This window comes from Achroia grisella, unplaced genomic scaffold (genome assembly GCF_030625045.1).
Source record: "Achroia grisella isolate CSIRO2021 unplaced genomic scaffold, CSIRO_AGI_Agris_v1 utg782, whole genome shotgun sequence".
Lineage (NCBI taxonomy): Eukaryota > Metazoa > Arthropoda > Insecta > Lepidoptera > Pyralidae > Achroia > Achroia grisella.
Genome location: NW_026713022.1, coordinates 6,544,595 through 6,564,780, shown reverse-complemented (window position 1 = coordinate 6,564,780; position 20,186 = coordinate 6,544,595). Strand labels below are relative to the sequence as shown.

General features: G+C 35.5%; 2 protein-coding genes across 2 annotated transcripts; one reads left to right on the top strand and one right to left on the bottom strand.

Moving 5' to 3' along the window:
* The first annotated feature begins 1,229 nt into the window (after window positions 1–1,229).
* LOC131851242 (fatty acyl-CoA reductase wat-like) lies at window positions 1,230–17,228 on the top strand. Its single transcript, XM_059201706.1, has 12 exons — window positions 1,230–1,443; window positions 3,168–3,298; window positions 6,334–6,456; window positions 8,394–8,519; window positions 9,755–9,900; window positions 10,408–10,517; window positions 11,132–11,209; window positions 12,098–12,221; window positions 14,548–14,673; window positions 15,481–15,600; window positions 16,128–16,257; window positions 17,097–17,228. Exons 1-12 carry the CDS (start codon window positions 1,230–1,232, stop codon window positions 17,226–17,228), a joined length of 1,560 nt encoding a protein of 519 aa, XP_059057689.1.
* A 600-nt stretch (window positions 17,229–17,828) lies between these two features.
* LOC131851243 (uncharacterized) lies at window positions 17,829–18,242 on the bottom strand (the record flags this gene model as incomplete). The annotated part of the gene is made up of 1 exon (XM_059201707.1): window positions 17,829–18,242. A coding segment is annotated over exon 1 (414 nt), but the record flags the coding sequence as incomplete, so codon positions are not given.
* Window positions 18,243–20,186: the final 1,944 nt, after the last annotated feature.

The window sequence follows — 20,186 nt, the reverse complement described above, 5'->3', positions numbered from 1 at the left end:
CTATATTAATACTACACATTTTGCACAATTTCGCACAGTGCTCACTCAACCATACTCACAGTAAGTTACAATATTATATACGTAGATATAAGTTCCTTTAATTCCGTAACGACATTTAAACTAGTGTTCGAAATTGAAACCATAGATAATTTTAATTTGGTTATTATTAATGTTCTATGTTCAAAACTTAAAAATGTCGTAAAAGTATATCTATACATATTTATATGTGTGGCTAACGTATGACAGTGTGTATTTTTTTTAATAGTTTACTATAATTATTTTCCTAAACATGAGCTTACTGCACTCTTAAATTTTCTACTTGTCCGTCTGTAATTATTATAAAAAGGGTATTAGTGCTCTTTCTCTATTAATATAATGATAATAATATTTTTTATAGTGTCTTAGTTTTGTGATTTTTCATTGACCTTTAAGGTGGAAATACTTGTGGAATAAATTTATCAATTTATATTTAGAGGAATTGCAGCTTATCAGAAATTAATGCGCAATACTATTAGATTCTTGATATTTATTTAAATAGTAATATACATTATTAATAATAGTCTTTATTTACATACACAGGTCTTAAAGTTATCCATACTAACGTAAGCAATTTGTGATTGTATAAGCTTGTGAATTGTAAGGCACGAAGAAGGTATTTCAGTAGAACAGAACTCACCCCTCGTTTGTAAAAAAAATCAAAGTATATCTATCAGTTGTCCAGTACCCATAACACCAGCTCCGCTTAGCTTGAGACTAGTTGACGTTGCGTGGGTTGTCTAGGGATATTATAGATATTACTAGCTACGTTCGCGACTTTACCCGCGAAATTTATGTCCTATTTGTTATTCTAATGTATAAGCTTGATGTTTAAGATTGTAAAATTTCATTAAAATTCATTCACTAGTTTTTGCGCGTAAGATTAAACCATTCGCGTTTATAATATTGTAGCACTAGGCGAGCCCGCGGTTTCACTGAAATTTATAGCCTATGTATTATTCTGATGCATAAACTATATTATTGTAAAGTTTCATCAAAATCCGTTCTGAAGATTTTGCGTGAAAGAGTAACAAACATCAATTCATCCTTACTCACAGACTTTCGCGTTTATAATATTAATTGAGAATAAGATAGTATTAATATAGAGTAAGAGTAAAATATTATATTATAATAGATAATAATGTATATAAATTGTTTTGTCCACAGAAAAATGCTAGTGAAGTACTGACAACATGGCTCCATCATTGGAAACCCTGACACAACACACGACCCATAATGATCGTTTGACACGAATACAGGACATGGAGAATATCGATGATGTATCGAATAGAATCGATACGATACCGATTATCGATACTCGCGATGTCAATATGAACGAAGTGGAGAGACTGTCTGAAGTCCAGGAGTTCTATAAAGGGAAGAATATATTAATAACAGGAGCTACAGGTAATTTGTTCACTGATACACTTAACTAACAAATAATCTCGGTCAAAATCAAAATAGAAAACAAAATTTCATTCATGTATTATTCATGTACTTAGATCTATTACAGGCTGTTATAATATCCTAAATCTACTGTCAGTTCGGAGTGCTTTCGAGCTGAGAAGAGCTGACAAGAATTTCAGCTCGTATTATTTTCAAATAAAGTTGTAAATGTTTAAAATAATACAGATTTATTGTTAAATTCAAATTTTGTACAATCGGGTGTCCATCAGCATATGCTTGGAGAACCTACCGAAACATAGGATGCACCTCCCATCCTCCCATTTCTGCTCCTATTGTGTGCCAGACATACTACAAAAGCCAAGCAAATTGACTGATGAGCTGCATTTTAATTAGAACAGCCCTATACGGCAGTGACATAATGATTGTTCAGGATTGTGTATGACATGACATCATAGACCTGTGGCTATGGCAATACCTGATGGTTAGTTATGACAAGCGTCAAATCGTAATAATAATAATAATCCCAGGACAGTTGACATAGTTGATCTAAATTAAGCTTTAGCTAGCTATAGTTAACTGATACAAATACATAGATATATATTTGCATATAACTACTTACATATTACCAGCTACTTGCCCCGGCATCGCATGTACATGTATTATATGTAGAAACCTTCCTTAAGAATCACTCTATGTTTTAAATAAAACCGCTTCAAAATTCGTTACGTAGTTTTAAAGATTTAAGCATACATAGGGACGGACAGACAGCGACAGCGACTTTGTTTTATACTATGTAATGATACATAGAAAACACCTAGGCCGATTCAAGCACCTGACAACCCAATAAAATAAACCTTCAAAAGTGAGCCTTCAGCTTGCTCAGTATTCCAGTTATATAAAAATAATAGGATTTGGCGGGAACCCAAAGTATCTGTTAGCATTGTTAGTCCAATTCTGGAACTGCTAAATATGTACTAGGTAATAGGTGACGTGTTTCCGTATTTTCCTAACGTACCTAGAACCTTGACTAATTTTCAGCATCTTAATCACCATAAATGTATGTAATAATTAAAAGAAATATATAAATTAAGCATAGGTATATTTCTTTTTCCCCCTTAATAATAATAAAATTGTAATAGTATGTATTTATAAAAAGGTAAAGGCTAAATTGTTTGCAAAAAGATTTGTCAAAATCCACTCCATTTTTGCAAAGATAGCGTATTATTCTAGTACAAATAGAAAATCCTTCAGTAGAAAGAGAAGAAGTCATATATTAATTTTTTTGTGTTCCATATAATACTATTGTATCATTAAAATTAAGATCAAACTCTTTCTATAGAATTACTTAAAAAAAAATCAATTTGTCTACAACTATATACACTAATTAAAATTATAGCATTATATTGTTCTACCTTTGGTGCACTTTTAATAATTACTTACCAAAAAAATAATCTTTCAATTTGTTTTCCCACCATTTCGGATAAATTTTTTCGTTCGTTTCTTTTGCTTACGTAATTGGTTGTTATGGAGCATGTATGTATTTAAGAAAACAAACAGTGATTTAATAATATTTTTTTACACCTGTATAATTGCGCAAAATATTTAGGTAGTAATAAAAATGGATAATCGTTCTACTTTAACGCATTTTACATATTGTTATCTATTAATACGCTTTACGTACGTGTGTTAACTTAATTGTATTATAAAAAAGAACTTTATTTTAGGTTTCCTTGGAAAGATCTTGGTGGAGAAACTTCTCAGATCATGCCCGGGAGTGGAGAATTTATATCTACTGGTGAGGCAAAAGAGGGGGAAGGACATCTTCACAAGAATAGATGAGATCTTTGATGATCCTGTAAGTACATTTTTACTACATATTTACCTTCGTTTGAGTGTACTATTATTATCAACAACTAGCCACAAATGTTAATTTTAATACCACGTGATAGTTTTATGTCTACTCGATAAATTTTATTGTTTGTGGTTAAAGATTTTTACCTTGTAAGGCGTCTAGAAAAGGTGCTATAATTGACTTAACGGTCTCATATCAGTATGAAACTAGGAAACCTTCTCAACTTTAACTTCGCCGAAGCCAAAGCAATTTATTAAGTCTTTTAACTATTTGTCGACATCATTAAATATACTTCTTTAAATTTTTTTTTGGTTCGGTTTTCCCGTTTCAGTGAAAGGCAAAAGGACTCAGTCTATACAGCCATTGTTTTCGGTAGTGTATTCCTTTCAATAGCAATTACAGAACTTGTACATAAACAAATATTTTATAATGAAAAATATCATGAAGCCACTATCTAAATGAAAACAGTAACACATTTAGTTGAATCTTGACGGTATTTAGCTACATTATATCGTGTGTTATCAAGTTGTCTATGTGAATATCTCCTTTTTACCTATTTAAGCCGCCATGTTGCTTTTTCTTAACCTATTTATTTTCTCTGCTGAAGTGTGTGATATAGCACCGCGTCACATGATTACGTGTCCATGATGCCTTTCATGTATATAGGCGAAGGTTACCATTTACAATAAGATGGGCCGTCAGTTTGTTTATCATTTCAATAACATAAAAAAATTGTTTGTTTGTATTTATTCTTACCATATTTATATATACATTTCGGTCAACAAAGTAATATAAATAATCTGTAACCGTGACCATTGAGTTAAGGAGACCTTACATGTTCAACTCTTGACACCAATAATGTAAATATGAGTGAAAAGGAAACTAGGTACTTGTTGACTTAAAGTATTTGCGGACGTGGATCGAGGTAAGGACGAGTGAGTAGGTTACATGGTATAAGTGCATGTAATAAAAAAAGTAATACATATGATGTAAGATATATGAGAAAAACTATTGTTGGAGGACATGACCAATATACTTTAACCCAAAACAATGATTGTTAGAATTGTTGTCTGTGCGTTTGTGTCCTCATCTCAGAGAGGATTTAGCCGAATTGGATGCGATTTTCACTATTGTATTGTAATAAACTTCAATTAAAATTTGTGTTTGATTTTATTGAGATTGGTTTACAAATAAAGAAGTTATATCTATATTATGATAGAGCTAAAATTATAAATTCATAAACAAACATGAAAATCGTAGTTGACTTTGTTATTATTTTATATTATTCGAGATTATTTCACTATATTTTTTTATATTTTGTATATTCTAAAATTTGTCGTAAGTACTTATGGTTTACAGCAGGCTTTTAGCTGCTTACTATTTTTTTTAATTCTCTTGTTCCGAAATTTGTCGTAGGTTTAACCAGGGCTTTTACCTTCTTAACACTTTATTTATTATTGTAGTCTTTCATGGTGACTAGTCCTTTACGCTGACTAAACATAGATGCCTTTTTTATTACTGTATTTTTTTAATGGATGGTAATAGTGTACACGCCTGCATTCGTGCATAGTATACTGAATGAGCATGAAGTCAGGTTAGTTAATCCATCGTTGAGATTTTAAAAAATAGTTATTTACCACGATGGTAATTGTATACCAATATATGAGTGTTTCAGTATGATAGTATTAGATGAACATTATTAAATTTTATGTATAAACAAGTGTTACATATTGAAACATAACAAAATTATTTTTATAACAAATTAGTACATAACAATTCTGTTAAGTTTGCGTATATTAACAGGCTCCATACAGATGTATATGTAACAATTCTAAACACATATAAACATTATAGATTCCAATAAAATATTGTGTTAAAGTTACATTATTCCAGAATGATATATTATGTATATAATATTCAAATACTCATGAAAACTGCTAAGTTGTGAGTATCCAGGCCAAGCCAGGGCGGGCCACTAGTCCCCAATAATCTTAATGTAGTTTCGTTCTCGTTCGATCAATATTCAATTCTTGACCATGCAGATGACCTTGTACCGTGACTCACAATGTATACAACAAATAAAATAATGCATAATCAAATATTTATCGCTTTCGAGTAACGAGAAAACGTCAAATGGCTTGTAAACAATGATGAGCAAACCTCCATAATGTTCTAACGATACCATAAGGACCTAGTGTATAATCTTGGAAAATATTTACTTGATCTTTATTACAGTAGTGTAAACTTGTGAATATATTTTATTAACGGGTTTCAAAAGATGCCGGAAATCTTCTCGAGAATGCATGAGAATATAAATAGATAATTCAAATGAACGTTATTTAAAGCACATTTCATTCACATATTCTACCTAGGTAGTTTACTAACTACCTAGGTAACTACCTAGGTAGAATACCGTACCTAGGTACTTGTAACAACTTATTTGCATGGGTATCATAGCCTCACCTTTTTCAGCTGCTAAAGAACTTGCTTTGCAAGCTGTGTTTTGGTTTAGATAAGGCAGTGAAATTACAGAATAATCTTAAAACATCTTAGTCCTAGGCTGAAATGATAATACGTTAGTGGTACCATGGGAGTCACATGATAACGTGATGCTCCAAGTGATTCCCGTTCTTGTCTATAGAATATAGGTTATCACTTACCATAAGATGGGCATTTAATTCGTTTGCTTTTCCAATTATTTAAACATGAAATAGACATAATTTTAAGCACTTTAAAATGCTTATGTTTTGTATAACCACATTTAGACTGCTAAAAATAATGAAACTTGATTGGTGATGTTTTGTACAAAACTTATAACTTAACGTTTCGATTTTATCTGAGTACGGACAGCATAAAAAATCAAGAGGTAAAATTTTATTAAGAAAAAGATTAATTTAATTTTGCTGTGTCATGTGTAGAATCATTTATTTACTAATTGGTCTGTTATTGTAAGAACTATTTCGTCTATCAAATGTAACTTAGTCGCCCATAAGTTATTTTCTTTCTTCTTTTGTCAATTCTTTTTTCTTTCATTTCAGGTGTTCGACCGCTTGAAAAAGGAAGTACCAAAGTTTAGACACAAACTCGTCGCGATTCCTGGCGACTGTGAAGCTGCAGGTCTTGGTCTCACTCTTATGGACAGACAGATGCTCACGGAAAAGGTGAGTGTGCATCAGCTCATAATTGTTGAAGTTGTTTTTAGGGTCAATTCTTCTTCTTTTTCTTCTTTTGTTTCAATGGCAAGTGCATTTAGCGCTTACCTAAGAATGTTGCGACGACTTTAGCGCATTCGATCGAATTTTTTAGATCTTCCTATGTGCTGAATGATGGGTTAATAATAATAATAATAATCCACATAACGATATCAAGTCACAAGGTAATCAGAGCTTGTATTATGGGTACTAACAAACTGATTGAAATACTTAATATTTCACAAATACAACACACAGAAAAAACCCCAGATAGATACAAACAATCATGTTCATGAATACATATATGTTTGTACCGTTCGAGGAATCATACCATTACCATCGACAGTAAAGCGGTGTACTAAACCGTTAACCACTAAAGTTGATTTAATATGACATTATAATTTAACTTGCGTATATTTACCGCCAACAAGAACGCGGCTCTTAAATTATGAATGAATATTGTCAACAAACTGGTTTGTATGATCTGAATTAAATAATGATTGTTATATAAAAAAATATTACAAAGTGGAAAAAACTCGATTTTTTGTTAGCAGAGGATGCACTCAAAAAACATTCAATGGATTAATAAGAATATTCTGTTATAAGTCCGCCATTGTAAATTTTATTTATTTTCTAAGATCATTGTATTCTGTCATTTTAAATGTTATTACTGTACAATACAGTGTTACAAAAAAACAAACATGCTACCGATTTAAACATTCTTTTACCTATTCATGGCTACAACATGAGAGAGACTTTTTAGAAATGGTTAACAACCAAATATTTATATAAGAATATTAGAAATAAAATTAATTGTAACAGTAAGATTTCATAGTAAACTAAATAAATTATTGAATGAAATTATACGTATGTTATAAACGTACGATTTAATTAAAACTGTATTAAAATTCGTTGCGTAGTTTAAAAGACAGCGAACAGATAGCGGGGGACACTTTGTTTTAAACTATGTAAATATATATATACTGTATATAATAAAACAATACAATACATGTAGTCAATAATATAGATTTTAAAGTAATGTTAGTTATGATAACGCTGACAGTTATCATTGCTAATGTACAGACGGATGTTTTCCAATATAACTCCAAGTCACTGCTCTACCTCATACCTCACTTTCAACGTCAAGTCACGCGTGCCAACCAGGCGTTGTAGGGTATGCATTATTCAATATACTTTCAAGTGAGAATCGAGGAGCATTGCAATAGAAAGATTTATTGAAAATTGTAAACAGCTCTGAGCGCGATATAGTCTAGTGGGTTAATACCCTGGTTTTCAGCTTAAAATATCGTGAGATTAAATCTAGCCGATACGAGAAAACATAATAAGGGCCAATATTGTTACAATATTGGCTCTTATTATATATACTTTAAGGACTAAGATATGTATGAAATAATCTTATATATAAAATTATCGTGGCACAATGTTAGTTACCATGAGACATGAGCCGTTTCGTAGGAGGGTTTGACCGATTTTTATGAAATTTCGTATTCATTAGGTCTGAGAATTGGCTACTATCTATTTTTCGTACCCCATGTATACGTTGTCCTAGTCATCATATATACGTTGTTTTTACTCAGTAGCAGTAGTCTATTGGAGTATTTGTTCGAGTAGCCCGATATTAGGGCTTTTGAATGTGTTAATCCTGGTATTTCTTGCCATGGGTTTTTTCAAGAACGTGAAGCACGTGACATCCCTGGTGTTTCAGGCGTCGCTCTCGCTATCTATTCGCTTAGATCTTTTAAACTACGTAACGGATTTTAATACAGTTTTTAGCAATAGATATATTCCATGTATTATATGTATAATATATGTACACCCGTGCGAAGACGGGCGGGTAACTAGTAATATAAACATGAAATGTTAACTATTTGAATGTAATGTTACAGGTCAACATAATATTCCATTCGGCTGCAACCGTGAAGTTCGACGAACATCTCCGCGCTGCACTCAATACAAACGTTCGAGCACCGTTACATTTACTCCGCCTGGCGAGGGATATGAAGGGACTGGATGTAAGAGAAATGATCTTCTTATTTTTCATTTAAGTGTGAAAATAATAATATAGTACAGTATAATGATAGTGGCTGCCCAGTGTATGAAATTCGATTGTAATTCATTTAAATTATAATTTGAACATTGTCAAATACTATCTCAATACTTATAACCGCCAAAGTTAGTGAATATGGATGTTGATTTTCATGAAACTTTACAGTAAAATAGCTTATGCATCAAAACTAATATTATATATGCGAAAGTAACCCTGTCTGTCTCGCTTTCATGCCAAAACTACTGAACCGATTTAAATGAAATTTGGTACGCAGATAGTCTAGACCCTGAGAAAGAACATAGGTTACTTTTTAATGCGGATAAAGGGTTGTAAGGGGTTGAAAGGGGAGATTAAGGTTTCTATGGAAGTATCGTCATTTTTAAAACTAGAAATTGAAACTTATTCTTAAACTGTCTATTAAATATAAATTAATATGACTGTGTAATATAATGTCATCAGTGATATGACTAAGTTTGTAAAATAGTTACCCTTAAGGGGTTAAAAAAATAGGGGATGTAAGGTTTGTTAAGAAAATTGTCTTTTTTGAAACTATAACGCAGAATCTTTTATTTATATTTGGTCAAGGTCACTATAACACGCGGACGAAGTCGCGGGCACAGCTAGTACATAATATAAAAGACAAACAGTATTAATGTATTCTCAATTTGACCACAGATTTTAACAATAAAATGTGTGTGTACGATATATAAATGATGAATAAATACACACACCACTTGTTTAAGTTTTTTTTTATGTAATGTATTTTTTATGTATAGTTTAAAAAAATATATTAGCATTCTGCACTACTTCTCTATAAAGAAGTGAGCGAAATTTCATTCCTTTGTCTAGGCAATTTTCGTAAAAATATGTAGAAATTTTTTATTCACGTATAATGATGGTCTTAATACATTAATAGAAATTAAATCTAACTCTACGATAGTCTCCCTCCCTCAGCTAGTATAAAGTATACTTTGCACGGGTGTATATGTATTATATATATAGACCTTCCTCTTGAATCACTCTACCTACCAAAAAATACCTTAAAAATCCGTTGCGTAGTTTTAAAGATTTAAGCATACATAAGACAGACAGACAGCGATGGCGACTTACTTTTATACTTAATAATATATATTAGTACCTGCATAATACATTGGTCAGCACGACAGTTCTTATTACTATACATTTAATATCATTCTGCAGGTGTTAATGCATATATCGACTGCATACTCCAATTCCCATCTTTCCCACATAGAGGAGAGGTTCTACCCATGCGAGGCCGACTGTGAACAGTTACATCAGATGATCGAGAAACTAACGGACAGACAAATAAACGATTTACTGCCCACGTAAGTAATCATATATACATATATACTTAGAAAGAAACTTTAAACGCGCCTTTTGTTGGGACGATTTTTTTTATTGGATGATAATGGAATGGTGCATCAATAAATAAATAAATAAAAAATATTAAAATTTACATTTTGCAATCTTACTAATCCATGAATTAATTTATAATATGTCATGACAATTCAAACAGCGCCATGTAGTTCCAATACAGCAAAGCTTATAATTACTAGACAACTTGTACAAATATATAGATATATTTTTTTGTAAACATATATATATTTTATAACGCCATCTACTCCCAATCGAAGCAGATCTTGTATTACTTTAACTGATATAAATACTTGACAGTTTTTTTATGTAAATACATAAAAAATACACAGATTCAAACAACCATCATACTCACCGTGTACCGTGTGTATGTAGGAATCGTAAGTACATAAGTCGATATCCTATATAACTACTCCACACAATCGTCTATTCATTATCTTGTTTACGTTACATTTCAGGATATTAGGCGCATGGCCAAACACGTATACATTTACGAAGGCACTAGCTGAGAAAGAACTGCGAGTGAATGCGGGGGGCATGCCTATTGGTATATTTAGACCAGCTATAGGTGAGTCATGATGATCCGATTACGTTATGTACTCTGATACATCGTTCATTACGGAGTTATTATAGACTATAATTCAAGACTCCCAGTATCCTATAATTTACAGGATACTGGTACTACATCATCCTATATAATAGTATTGGTAGTTACAGTATGCCCAGTATTCTGTTATTAATAGGATACAGGTACTATATAATACTACTGGTAGTTACAGCATGCCCAATATCTTGTAATTAACAGGATACTAAGTATCACTTCTTCCAATAAACGATATAAGAATTTATAAAACGTATAAGACTAGCATTGATATTATATTTCCGAATAATTCATTTATATTTATTGTCGCAATAGAGTAAATATTTTGTATGAAAAAAATATGGTGCATGTGCATGGTTAATTAAACAATTAAATTAGGAATATATATATATTTATTTAATATTATATTAATTAATTAATTAATAAAATAAAATAATATAAATCCATTAAATAGTACAATAGAGTAAGCCGAATAGACCGGAACGTACCTTTCCTATAGATTGTAAGTTTTGGGAACAATAAATGTACCACAGTATATGAATAATATAAATTTTAATTCTAGATTTATTGCATGTTCTCAGTGATATCGACAGTAAATGAGCCATTGAAGTGTTGGCTGGACAACATGTACGGACCCACCGGTATAGCAGTCGGCAGTGGTGTGTATTCTTATTTATATGCTTTTTGACCAATAAAATAAAATGATTTGACACGGTTATTATTTTATACGAAAAATTGATAAAAATCGTTTCTTACCATGTTTTATTTATTTTTTATTGAGTTGTCGACTGAATTTAGGTAATAGCATGATCACTAAATGTTTAATTTAACTTGTAATTTAAAATAGTATATGATATTGAAAAATAAAGCCACTTCTAAATGTACTGGGTGCAATGATGTTCAGTGCCTCTGGAGTGAATAATTCGACACATAATATAATGGTTAAAAGAGTTTAACCCTAAATAAACTGATAACACTCGAAAGTTTAAAAAAAACTTTGTAATCACAATACAATATCAATACAAGAATATTTACATTTACATTGTCTTTTAATTGATAATTTAGTTTAAGTACCACGACTTAAACTAAATTATAAATTAAAAAACTTAAAATTAAGCTATAATTAAAGACTATTAAACTAGTCTTTTGCAAAAATTAAAACATAATAACAGTAGTTGATGTTTTAAAAACAATTTAGTACTTGTCTATAGAGAGTACGCAGACTACAATACGTAAGAGGCCTTCCATTAATCACGTGATTTTTTAAGCATTTTACCCCCCTTCCTATTGATACGTGGTGAAGTCAAAACTACCCTCCCCCACTCAACATCACATGTATTTTTAGTACCTACAAAGAATCTTAAAATTTTTAGAATATTATCTTTAAATACAGGTATAAAGTATAATCATATTTTATTCTGAAAAATGAAGGACCATGATTGTTTTTGATTGGCATAAAATAAATATATGCGATGTCTTACTAGACTCTTCCTCTAGCCCCCCACGTAATTAATGGATGACCCCTGAAGTACTGTTTTTTTTTACAGTATCAGGTATAGTAAGAACGTTGCAGTGCGACGAGAATGTGACAGCGGATCTGGTGCCAGTGGACAGCGCTGTCAATTGCCTGATGGTTGCGGCCGCTAATGTTAGCGCAGCGTACAAACAAAGGTCACATTTATATAGACCCTTAATTTTGTTATAGCATAGAGGACAAACGAACTTTTGCTCACCTTATGATAAGTGATTATTGTCGTCCAGGACATCAGGGGAATTGCAAATGCAGGCCTTTTAAAAAGGAAGCTCTTTTCTTGAAAGTTTCAATATCGTAACGGTTCGCAAACACCTTTTCTTTGAAATGTTATTCCACAATGGTGTTGTGTGTGCAAAAAGTTTCTGAAAAAAAATCTTGATTCCGTTATTTCATTTAAACGTAATTACGATAATCTAAACTTAGGTTCGAACTCCTCTGACCCCTGACCCTCAGACTGCAATCATATCCGTCAGGCAGAAACTGCTGCACTAACGCGGTACATCTGTACCATATGTGTGTATGCAAATGGATAGACATACAATAAACAAATTTATTCTAAAATTTTCTGCACTCGCTCCTTGTGAGGTAAAGATGTAAAGGGCAGCAACGACCAACATCATTAGAATTGTTCGAAAACAACCTATGACTTCGTCATCTAACGATTTTTTTTACAGCCCTATCTATTTTTTTTATTATAATGCAGATTATGTTATTCGCTGAACATCAATAGAAAAAATATCTTTACTTATGTAAATCAATTAGGTACGAACATTTATGACTAACAATTAACCGTCAGTTCGCAATTTAGTTCAAGTCGAGAACAACTGACAAGAAACTCTACTCGCACTCTTTACAAATATCATGTTGCCGTCTGTAGTTGAAAGAATTTGTAAAATAATTTTGATATAAATTAGTAACTTGCAAATCTAACATAAACTGAGGTACAGCATTGTATGAATTCGCCGGTCCTTTAGTCTCTCGAAAATCTTTTGTGAACCTGCAGAAGAAGCATGACGTTTTAGTTCTCCTTAATGACAAATGATACGTCAGGTGTCACGTGATGACCTGATGTCCATGGTATTATACCTACATGAATATAGACGACGACGTAGATTAAATGATGGGCCGCCATTTTAAAATAACTAGTTTTTTCTTGATTGTTAAGCAACTTGCACTATTGCTTGCATCATTGGTCAAGGGTCGTTCGGTGATGGCGGTGCATGTAAACAATTGTTACGAGAAGCTAAAGTCACCTTTCTTAATCTCTTAAAGATAATCACAGCAAACAATTATGTTATTTATTCTTGAAATATTGTTTACTTTCATTATATATAAATAAAATTGGAGTGTCTGTTTGTAATATTGAAATAACCGTTTTTTATTACATGCATTTGAATATAAATGTCAAAAAATCACTTTTAAAATTTTTTGTCTGTCTGTCTGTCGGTCTGTTTGTTCCGGCTAATCTCTGAAATAGCAGGACCGATTTTGACGGGACCTTTTTTGGCAAGTAGCTGATGTAATAAGGAGCAACTTAGGCTACTTTTATTGTAGAAAAATAAAGTTAAATTCCACGCGGACGAAGTCGCGAGTGCAGCTAGTACTCTATATAAACTACCTTTGCACGGCACGTTCTTTTAAGCGCGATTAAGAGCGCTCGCTATCGTGAGGAATAGAATATAAAATAATTTATTCAAATAAATTTAATTTAAGCACTTTTGAATAGTCATAACAGTTTTTTCATAATCTACCGCTCGTTCGAAAAGCTGTCTCATCACAAGAAGAACGAGCAAGAAACTTGTGTGTTGCTATTTTAAATAATAATCCTTGTAAGTTCACATTTTACAATTCGAATCGTGTGAAAACAAACTACCAACCAGCACTAATTTATCTATTTTTGGGTCCACTCTTTCGCTCGTCGTTATGCGCATCATTCATATCAATTCACTTTCTTTTAAATTTGGTTTTTTATTCCATATATTATATTTTCCAAATACACATTTAATAATGTAATTATTAAATCATCAAAACTCTATAATTATTTATTTATTCTTTTGCACACACTTAATTGGCGGACTTAATTCCCGATTTCATTCTCTACCAGTCAACCGTCGCGTTGATCAGAGATAGTATGGCGATGCAATTTTACAGAAAAAAAAAATATATATTTTTATAGGTGTATATACTCGTATATATAAACGTACAAATATACTTCTAAAATTATATAATTACATAAATAAGCTAAATATATAGCTTTAATAATTATCATACAAATTATATTATTAAACTATAATAAATATATAATACATATGATTTCATGACATATATCTTCAGACAATTATATCTCAGCTCCATCGACAGATTTTCGCCATTTTGCAATGACATTTAAAGGACTTACTTAACTTAGGATTACTTGAAATTAACGAGTCTAGTACTAGTAGTTAATAAAATAAATAATAACAGATCACCACCACAAGAACCACCGATATTCAACTACGTCAGCTCCGTGGAGAATAAAATAACATATGGCGATTTTATGGAGAAGAATATCACTAGAGTCGATCACTATCCAACGTCAAATGCTGTCTGGTAAGATATACTTTGTATGAAATATACAACGAATAAAAGGGAGATGTGAAGAGAGAATTAAAAACTTATTTTTTAAACTGGAAGAAAATCTTTTAATTAATCATTTCGTTTTTTATATAGGTAACGAAAGTTCTATTTTGATTTTGATATGTATTTACATATTAATTTTAATAAATATCAGTTATTTTTATTTAACTTTAACTTAAACAAAAGTATGAGTTACACTCGATTGCCGTGTTATAGTTAGTTACTTATTTATTTAGTACCTATTCTCATTTAAGTTAAATTGTACCTACACTGGTTAAGTTTAACTGTTATTAATTTATATATCGAATTCAAAATAGAGAATTAGACAATCTTTTTTCAAATAAACTTAGTATAAGCACTTTTGAATAGTCATATTTTTTTTTTATTTTACCACTTATTCGGAATGCAGACTCGTCATAAGAAGAACGAGCAAGAAACTTGCGTGTTGCTCAAAAAATTGTATTCTCAATTTCTTGAGAAAATGCTGATACGATTTTGTTGTTTTTATAAATTAATGTTGGTGTATGTATTATTATTGTGTATATGTATGTATGTGTACACAGATTACAAGTATTTAGTAATTACTTATATACATATGTTATGTGTGCAACCATGTAATAGGTATAAATATTTACTGTCTTTCTTTAATTCAAATGCGTCGTAGTAGTTTTGTATGTTTTTTTATAAAAGTGTTCTTAATATATTTTATTTTATGCAAGTAATTAGTACTCATTATTACAGCCGCTTAGTAAATTTTAGCTAAAATCCTTGTATTTTTAGGTACGTATCGCTAACACTCACAAAGTCGATACTAATGTACAATATTTATAAATTCTTTCTACATCTACTGCCCGGCGCGTTGTTTGATGTGCTGGCCATATGTGTGGGAAGAAAACCTAAGTGAGTATAATCATCATAATTATAACTTAACTTAATTTTCTGTCAACTATAAGAGATGCAGGTGCAAATGTGTTCATTATATTAATACGTGAAGTTAAACCTTGTAACCTTACCCATTTGTAAGAAATTTGCACGATCAGAAGCGAGTAAATTTTCACATTTATCTTACTGATATTAAATGTGAAAGTTTGTGAGTATAGACGAATGGATGTTTTTTTCTTTTTCACACAAAAACTACTGAACGAAATTTGATAAAACTTTACAGTAATATAGCTTATATAATAGAATAACATATAGGCTATAATTAAACAAAAGATATTACGTAAATTGAACGAAATATAATGATAAATGACACTGCTAATATGTTTTTATGTATATTTTTTACAAATTTAATATCTCCCATAATATAATATATATACCTGATCATAAAGTGTAAAAGATAGAATATATTAAAATTGTAAAAAATATATACCGATCAATATTATGATACTACACGATACAGAATGAATGTTTTTTTTTATTTCCAGAATGATGAAAGTGTACAAGAAAGTCCACAAGTTTTCGTCCGTGCTGACGTACTTTTGTATGCGAGAGATCAGTTTCTGCAACCGAAATACGAGGGAGCTCTGGCAGAAAACGTCCGATAGTGATAAACAGGTAGGCGCTATGTTCATAATGAAATAGAAAACATAATAATATGATCAATCCCCTTCCAATTTAAACGGGGATCGAAATTACTACGGCTTGAGCCGATGCTCGAACCCCTAGCGGTGCCCTCAGACTAAAGTCGTATCAGTCAGGCGGGAGTTGGCCTTCAGCCGCTCCATAGTTCCTTCCTTTGGTTTGGAGTGCCATTTGCACTTGCCCCCTATCATCCGGTAAAGCTGTAAAGGCCAGCTGTGGCCAACAGCAATAGAGTAATCTGATAAATAATCTGATATATATAACACAGAAGTTAGTGAGTATGGATAGATGTTTGTTACTCCTACACGCAAAAATATATACTATAAAGTTTCATCAAAATCTATTCAGTAGAATAGATTTTGATGAAACTTTATAGTAACATAACTTATACATCATTATACATATGTAACTTTGAATTAAGGTTCTATTGTCAAGGACAATACTTCTATGCGTGTCTTTATCAAATATGTATATGATAGTGTGTCAAATTTTTTTTTTACAATAAAGTAATTTTACAAAAAAAAAAAAAAAATCTGCACTACTTCTATATTTATATTTCGGAATTTCAATTTAGTCCGTCCGCGCAGTCTTCTTAAATAGAAGTATAAAGTGTTTGATTTACATATTTAATATATTGACTTCTATATCCACCTCCAATAGACTGGGTCCGCAGCAGTACAATGCCTCTGGTGTCCAATCCGACATACATTCTGTAATAATTAGGATGCTCTTTACTCCTAAATGAATATAATTCTTAATAAAAGCTAGCCTTTTTGCCTATTGTTAATACAGAGAGTGATTCCTTTTTGCAGCTGTTCCCATTCAGCATGAGGGAGATAAGTTGGGACGAATACTTCGAGGAGTACCTGGCGGGCATCAGACGGTATCTTTTCAAGGAGAACGACGATACGTTACCACGAGCCAGGTTAAAGTGGAAAAGGTAAGTGAAAACGGGTCATATTATATTACGGATGGTAAGAGTAGAATTGAATAAACAATATACAACAAAAGAAAAAGATGGAGATGGGAAAGACAAGGCTATCCCTTGCTATTATTTCCCATCTCCATCTTTTTTAGCGTTTTTATTACAAGGGACAGAGAAAGAGAAATTGGAAAGAATGAAAAGAGAGTGTTATGGCCGGTAAATAAAATCCCAGGGTTACTTCACTGGTTTTAATTTCTTGATAGTTACAACTTGCTGACCGTACTGAACTACTGAACTGAATATATAATACTGTACTACGTAGGAATATACTGAACTGGTACTGGAATAATTTTTCATATTTTTATTATTGGGTCGTCCGCTGGTCCTAACTGGACCGCTGGGTACGGGCCCCGAGCTTGCGCTCCTTGCCCGGGCATTCTGCTGGGGTGAACCACCCCAGCGTCGTTCTTTTACCGGCCGACCTGCCGGCCGGCCGGAGGGCGGCTGCTTCTCAGCAGCCGCCTGTGGGCGTTGTGTGGCAGGAATCATTATGTCGCTCGCCGAGCCGGCTTAACGCCGCCACGTCACGTAAATGACGTGATCACTCGGTGGAGAGTAGGTCGCGCGGGAGCGCGCGAGTGGCGTCCGGTGGGCGCGCGTGGAGAGGGGCGAGGTCGCGCAGGTGCGCTTCGCGCCCGCTGTCCGCGCGCGAGAACATCGCGCGCGTCAACCGGACGACGAACTGCTCCACCGATGGGACCTTGAGGTCGCGGGCGATCACGTCATTACGGACGTACCGTCCGGCATTTGTGCACAGACGGAGGGCGGCGTTCTGTTGGACCTGCAGTCTCCGCCGCTGTGAGGCCGAGCACAGTGCGTACCATGCGGGGGCGGCATATGTGAGCCGCGAACGAATGTAGGTCTTATAGATGCCTACTTTCGTCCGCAGCTGCAGCCTGGATTGTAAGACCGGTCGCAGCATAGCGCGCGCGGCCTTGGCTTGGGTGACAACCCGGTCCACCTGCGGCTTCATACGCAGCGACCGGTCGATTTCTACCCCTAGGTAACGCACTGTGCGTTCCCACTGTATGGGCTGGCCTCTAAGTAAGAGGGGCGGCGGGCATTTGCACCCGGGGCGGGTAAGCAGCGCCACCGTTTTACCCACGTTAACGGTGGTACGCCACTTATCCAGCCACTCGGGGAGCAGGTCCAACAGCCGCTGCATTTTGCGAGCGGCTGCGTAGGCTCGGCGAGACGACGTAAGGAAGGCACTGTCGTCGGCGAAAAGAGCGAGGACGACATCCCTCTCTCCCTCTTGGAGCTCATCCCTCAAGGTGGGGATGTCGTCTGTGTACGTCGCGTAGAGCGCTGGCGAAATGCAGCTGCCCTGCGGGACTCCGGCGGCAATTGGGCGTGTGGTAGAGTCACAGTTCTCGACCGAAACATAGAAGCTCCGGCCCGAGAGGAACGAGTCCACTACTCGCACGTATGCTGACGGCGTGTTGGTGTCGAGCAGCTTTGACACCAAACCGTCGTGCCACACACGGTCGAACGCCTTCTCTATATCGAGAAATACGCCGACCGTGTAGTGGCCGCGGTTGTGCTCGACAGCCATATGGTGGAGCACGCGCGTCAGCTGCAAAGTCGTCGAGTGTCCGCCTCTGAAACCGAACTGCTCGTCGCGAGGCGACAGAGTCGGTCTCAGGCGGCGGAGCAGGAGGCGCTCGAACGACTTTGCTACGTGCGAGAGCAGAGTGATGGGCCGGTAGCTTGCCGGCAGGCGCTTGTCCTTGCCGGGTTTCGGGAGGACTATGACTCTACCCAACTTCCAGTTGGTAGGGAAGTGGCCGGTCCGGAGTATGCCGTTGTAGAGCCTCGCTAGACACGCTAGGGCTCTACGGGGCAGCTGTGCGAGCGCTGCGGTGCTGATCCCGTCCGCTCCGGGCGCTTTGCGCTTCGGCAGGCGGCTGACGAGCCGCCTTACCTCGCCGGGCGAAACGAAGCTCACTTCGCTTACGTCCGGCGACGGAGCGGTACGGAAATCGCATACGCGACGTACGACTCGCTCGTGGTGCTCGACGACAGTGCTGGGTGCGTCGGCGGCGATTGGATTGGCCGTGAATTGCCCCTCCAAGTGCTGTGCCAGGATTTCTGCCCGGTCTTGGGCTGCGTAACGACGTCTGCCCGTCTCGTCAAGCAACGGGCAGACGGGGGGTCGTGCATTGGTGAGCTGTCGATTGAGTTTGTGCAGGTCGGTATCGTGTTCGCCAGCCCGGGATATGACACCATCCCAGGCGGCTCCACGCCAATCCCGCACTCCCTCCGACAGCTCTGCAGCCAAGCAGTTGAGCTCACGCTTGACCCGCGGGCAACGGGTTCGGGCCCATAGGCGACGGAGATTCTTTTTCCGGGCGAGTTTTTCGCGCAGATGGTGTGGCAATTCCTCTCGACGGCGAGAAGCCACGTTTATTGTGGTAGTTGCCGCCTCCACTGCGGTGCGGATTCGCTCCGTTATGAGTGTGGAGGCGGCTTCGACACCCGCTGGCGATGATAGTTCGCCGTCGAGGTGTAGATGCTCCAATTCTGCGCGAAAAACACGCCAATCCATCCGCCGCCTCGACGGTCTCGTCGGTGTGGTGGTGATGGAGAGGTCAAGCGTGGCTAGAACTGGGAGGTGCTGCGTGTCAAGGTCGTACAGCACCTCCAGTAAGACCGGGCAAGGCACAGCCTGCACTAGGGCAATGTCCAGAACGTCTGGGCTATGTGTGGGATTTGAGGGTACGTGGGTTGGGTGCGCTGGGCCCAACACCTCGTACCCGTGGATCTGCGAATCCTGGAGGAGTCTTCGACCTATCGGCGAGCACAGACGGGAACCCCAAGCCGTGTGCTTCGCGTTTAGGTCGCCCATGAGTAGGGTGGGACTCCTCCCATCCAGAACGTTCCGGACATCGGAGGGGCTGAAATCCAGTCCCGGGGG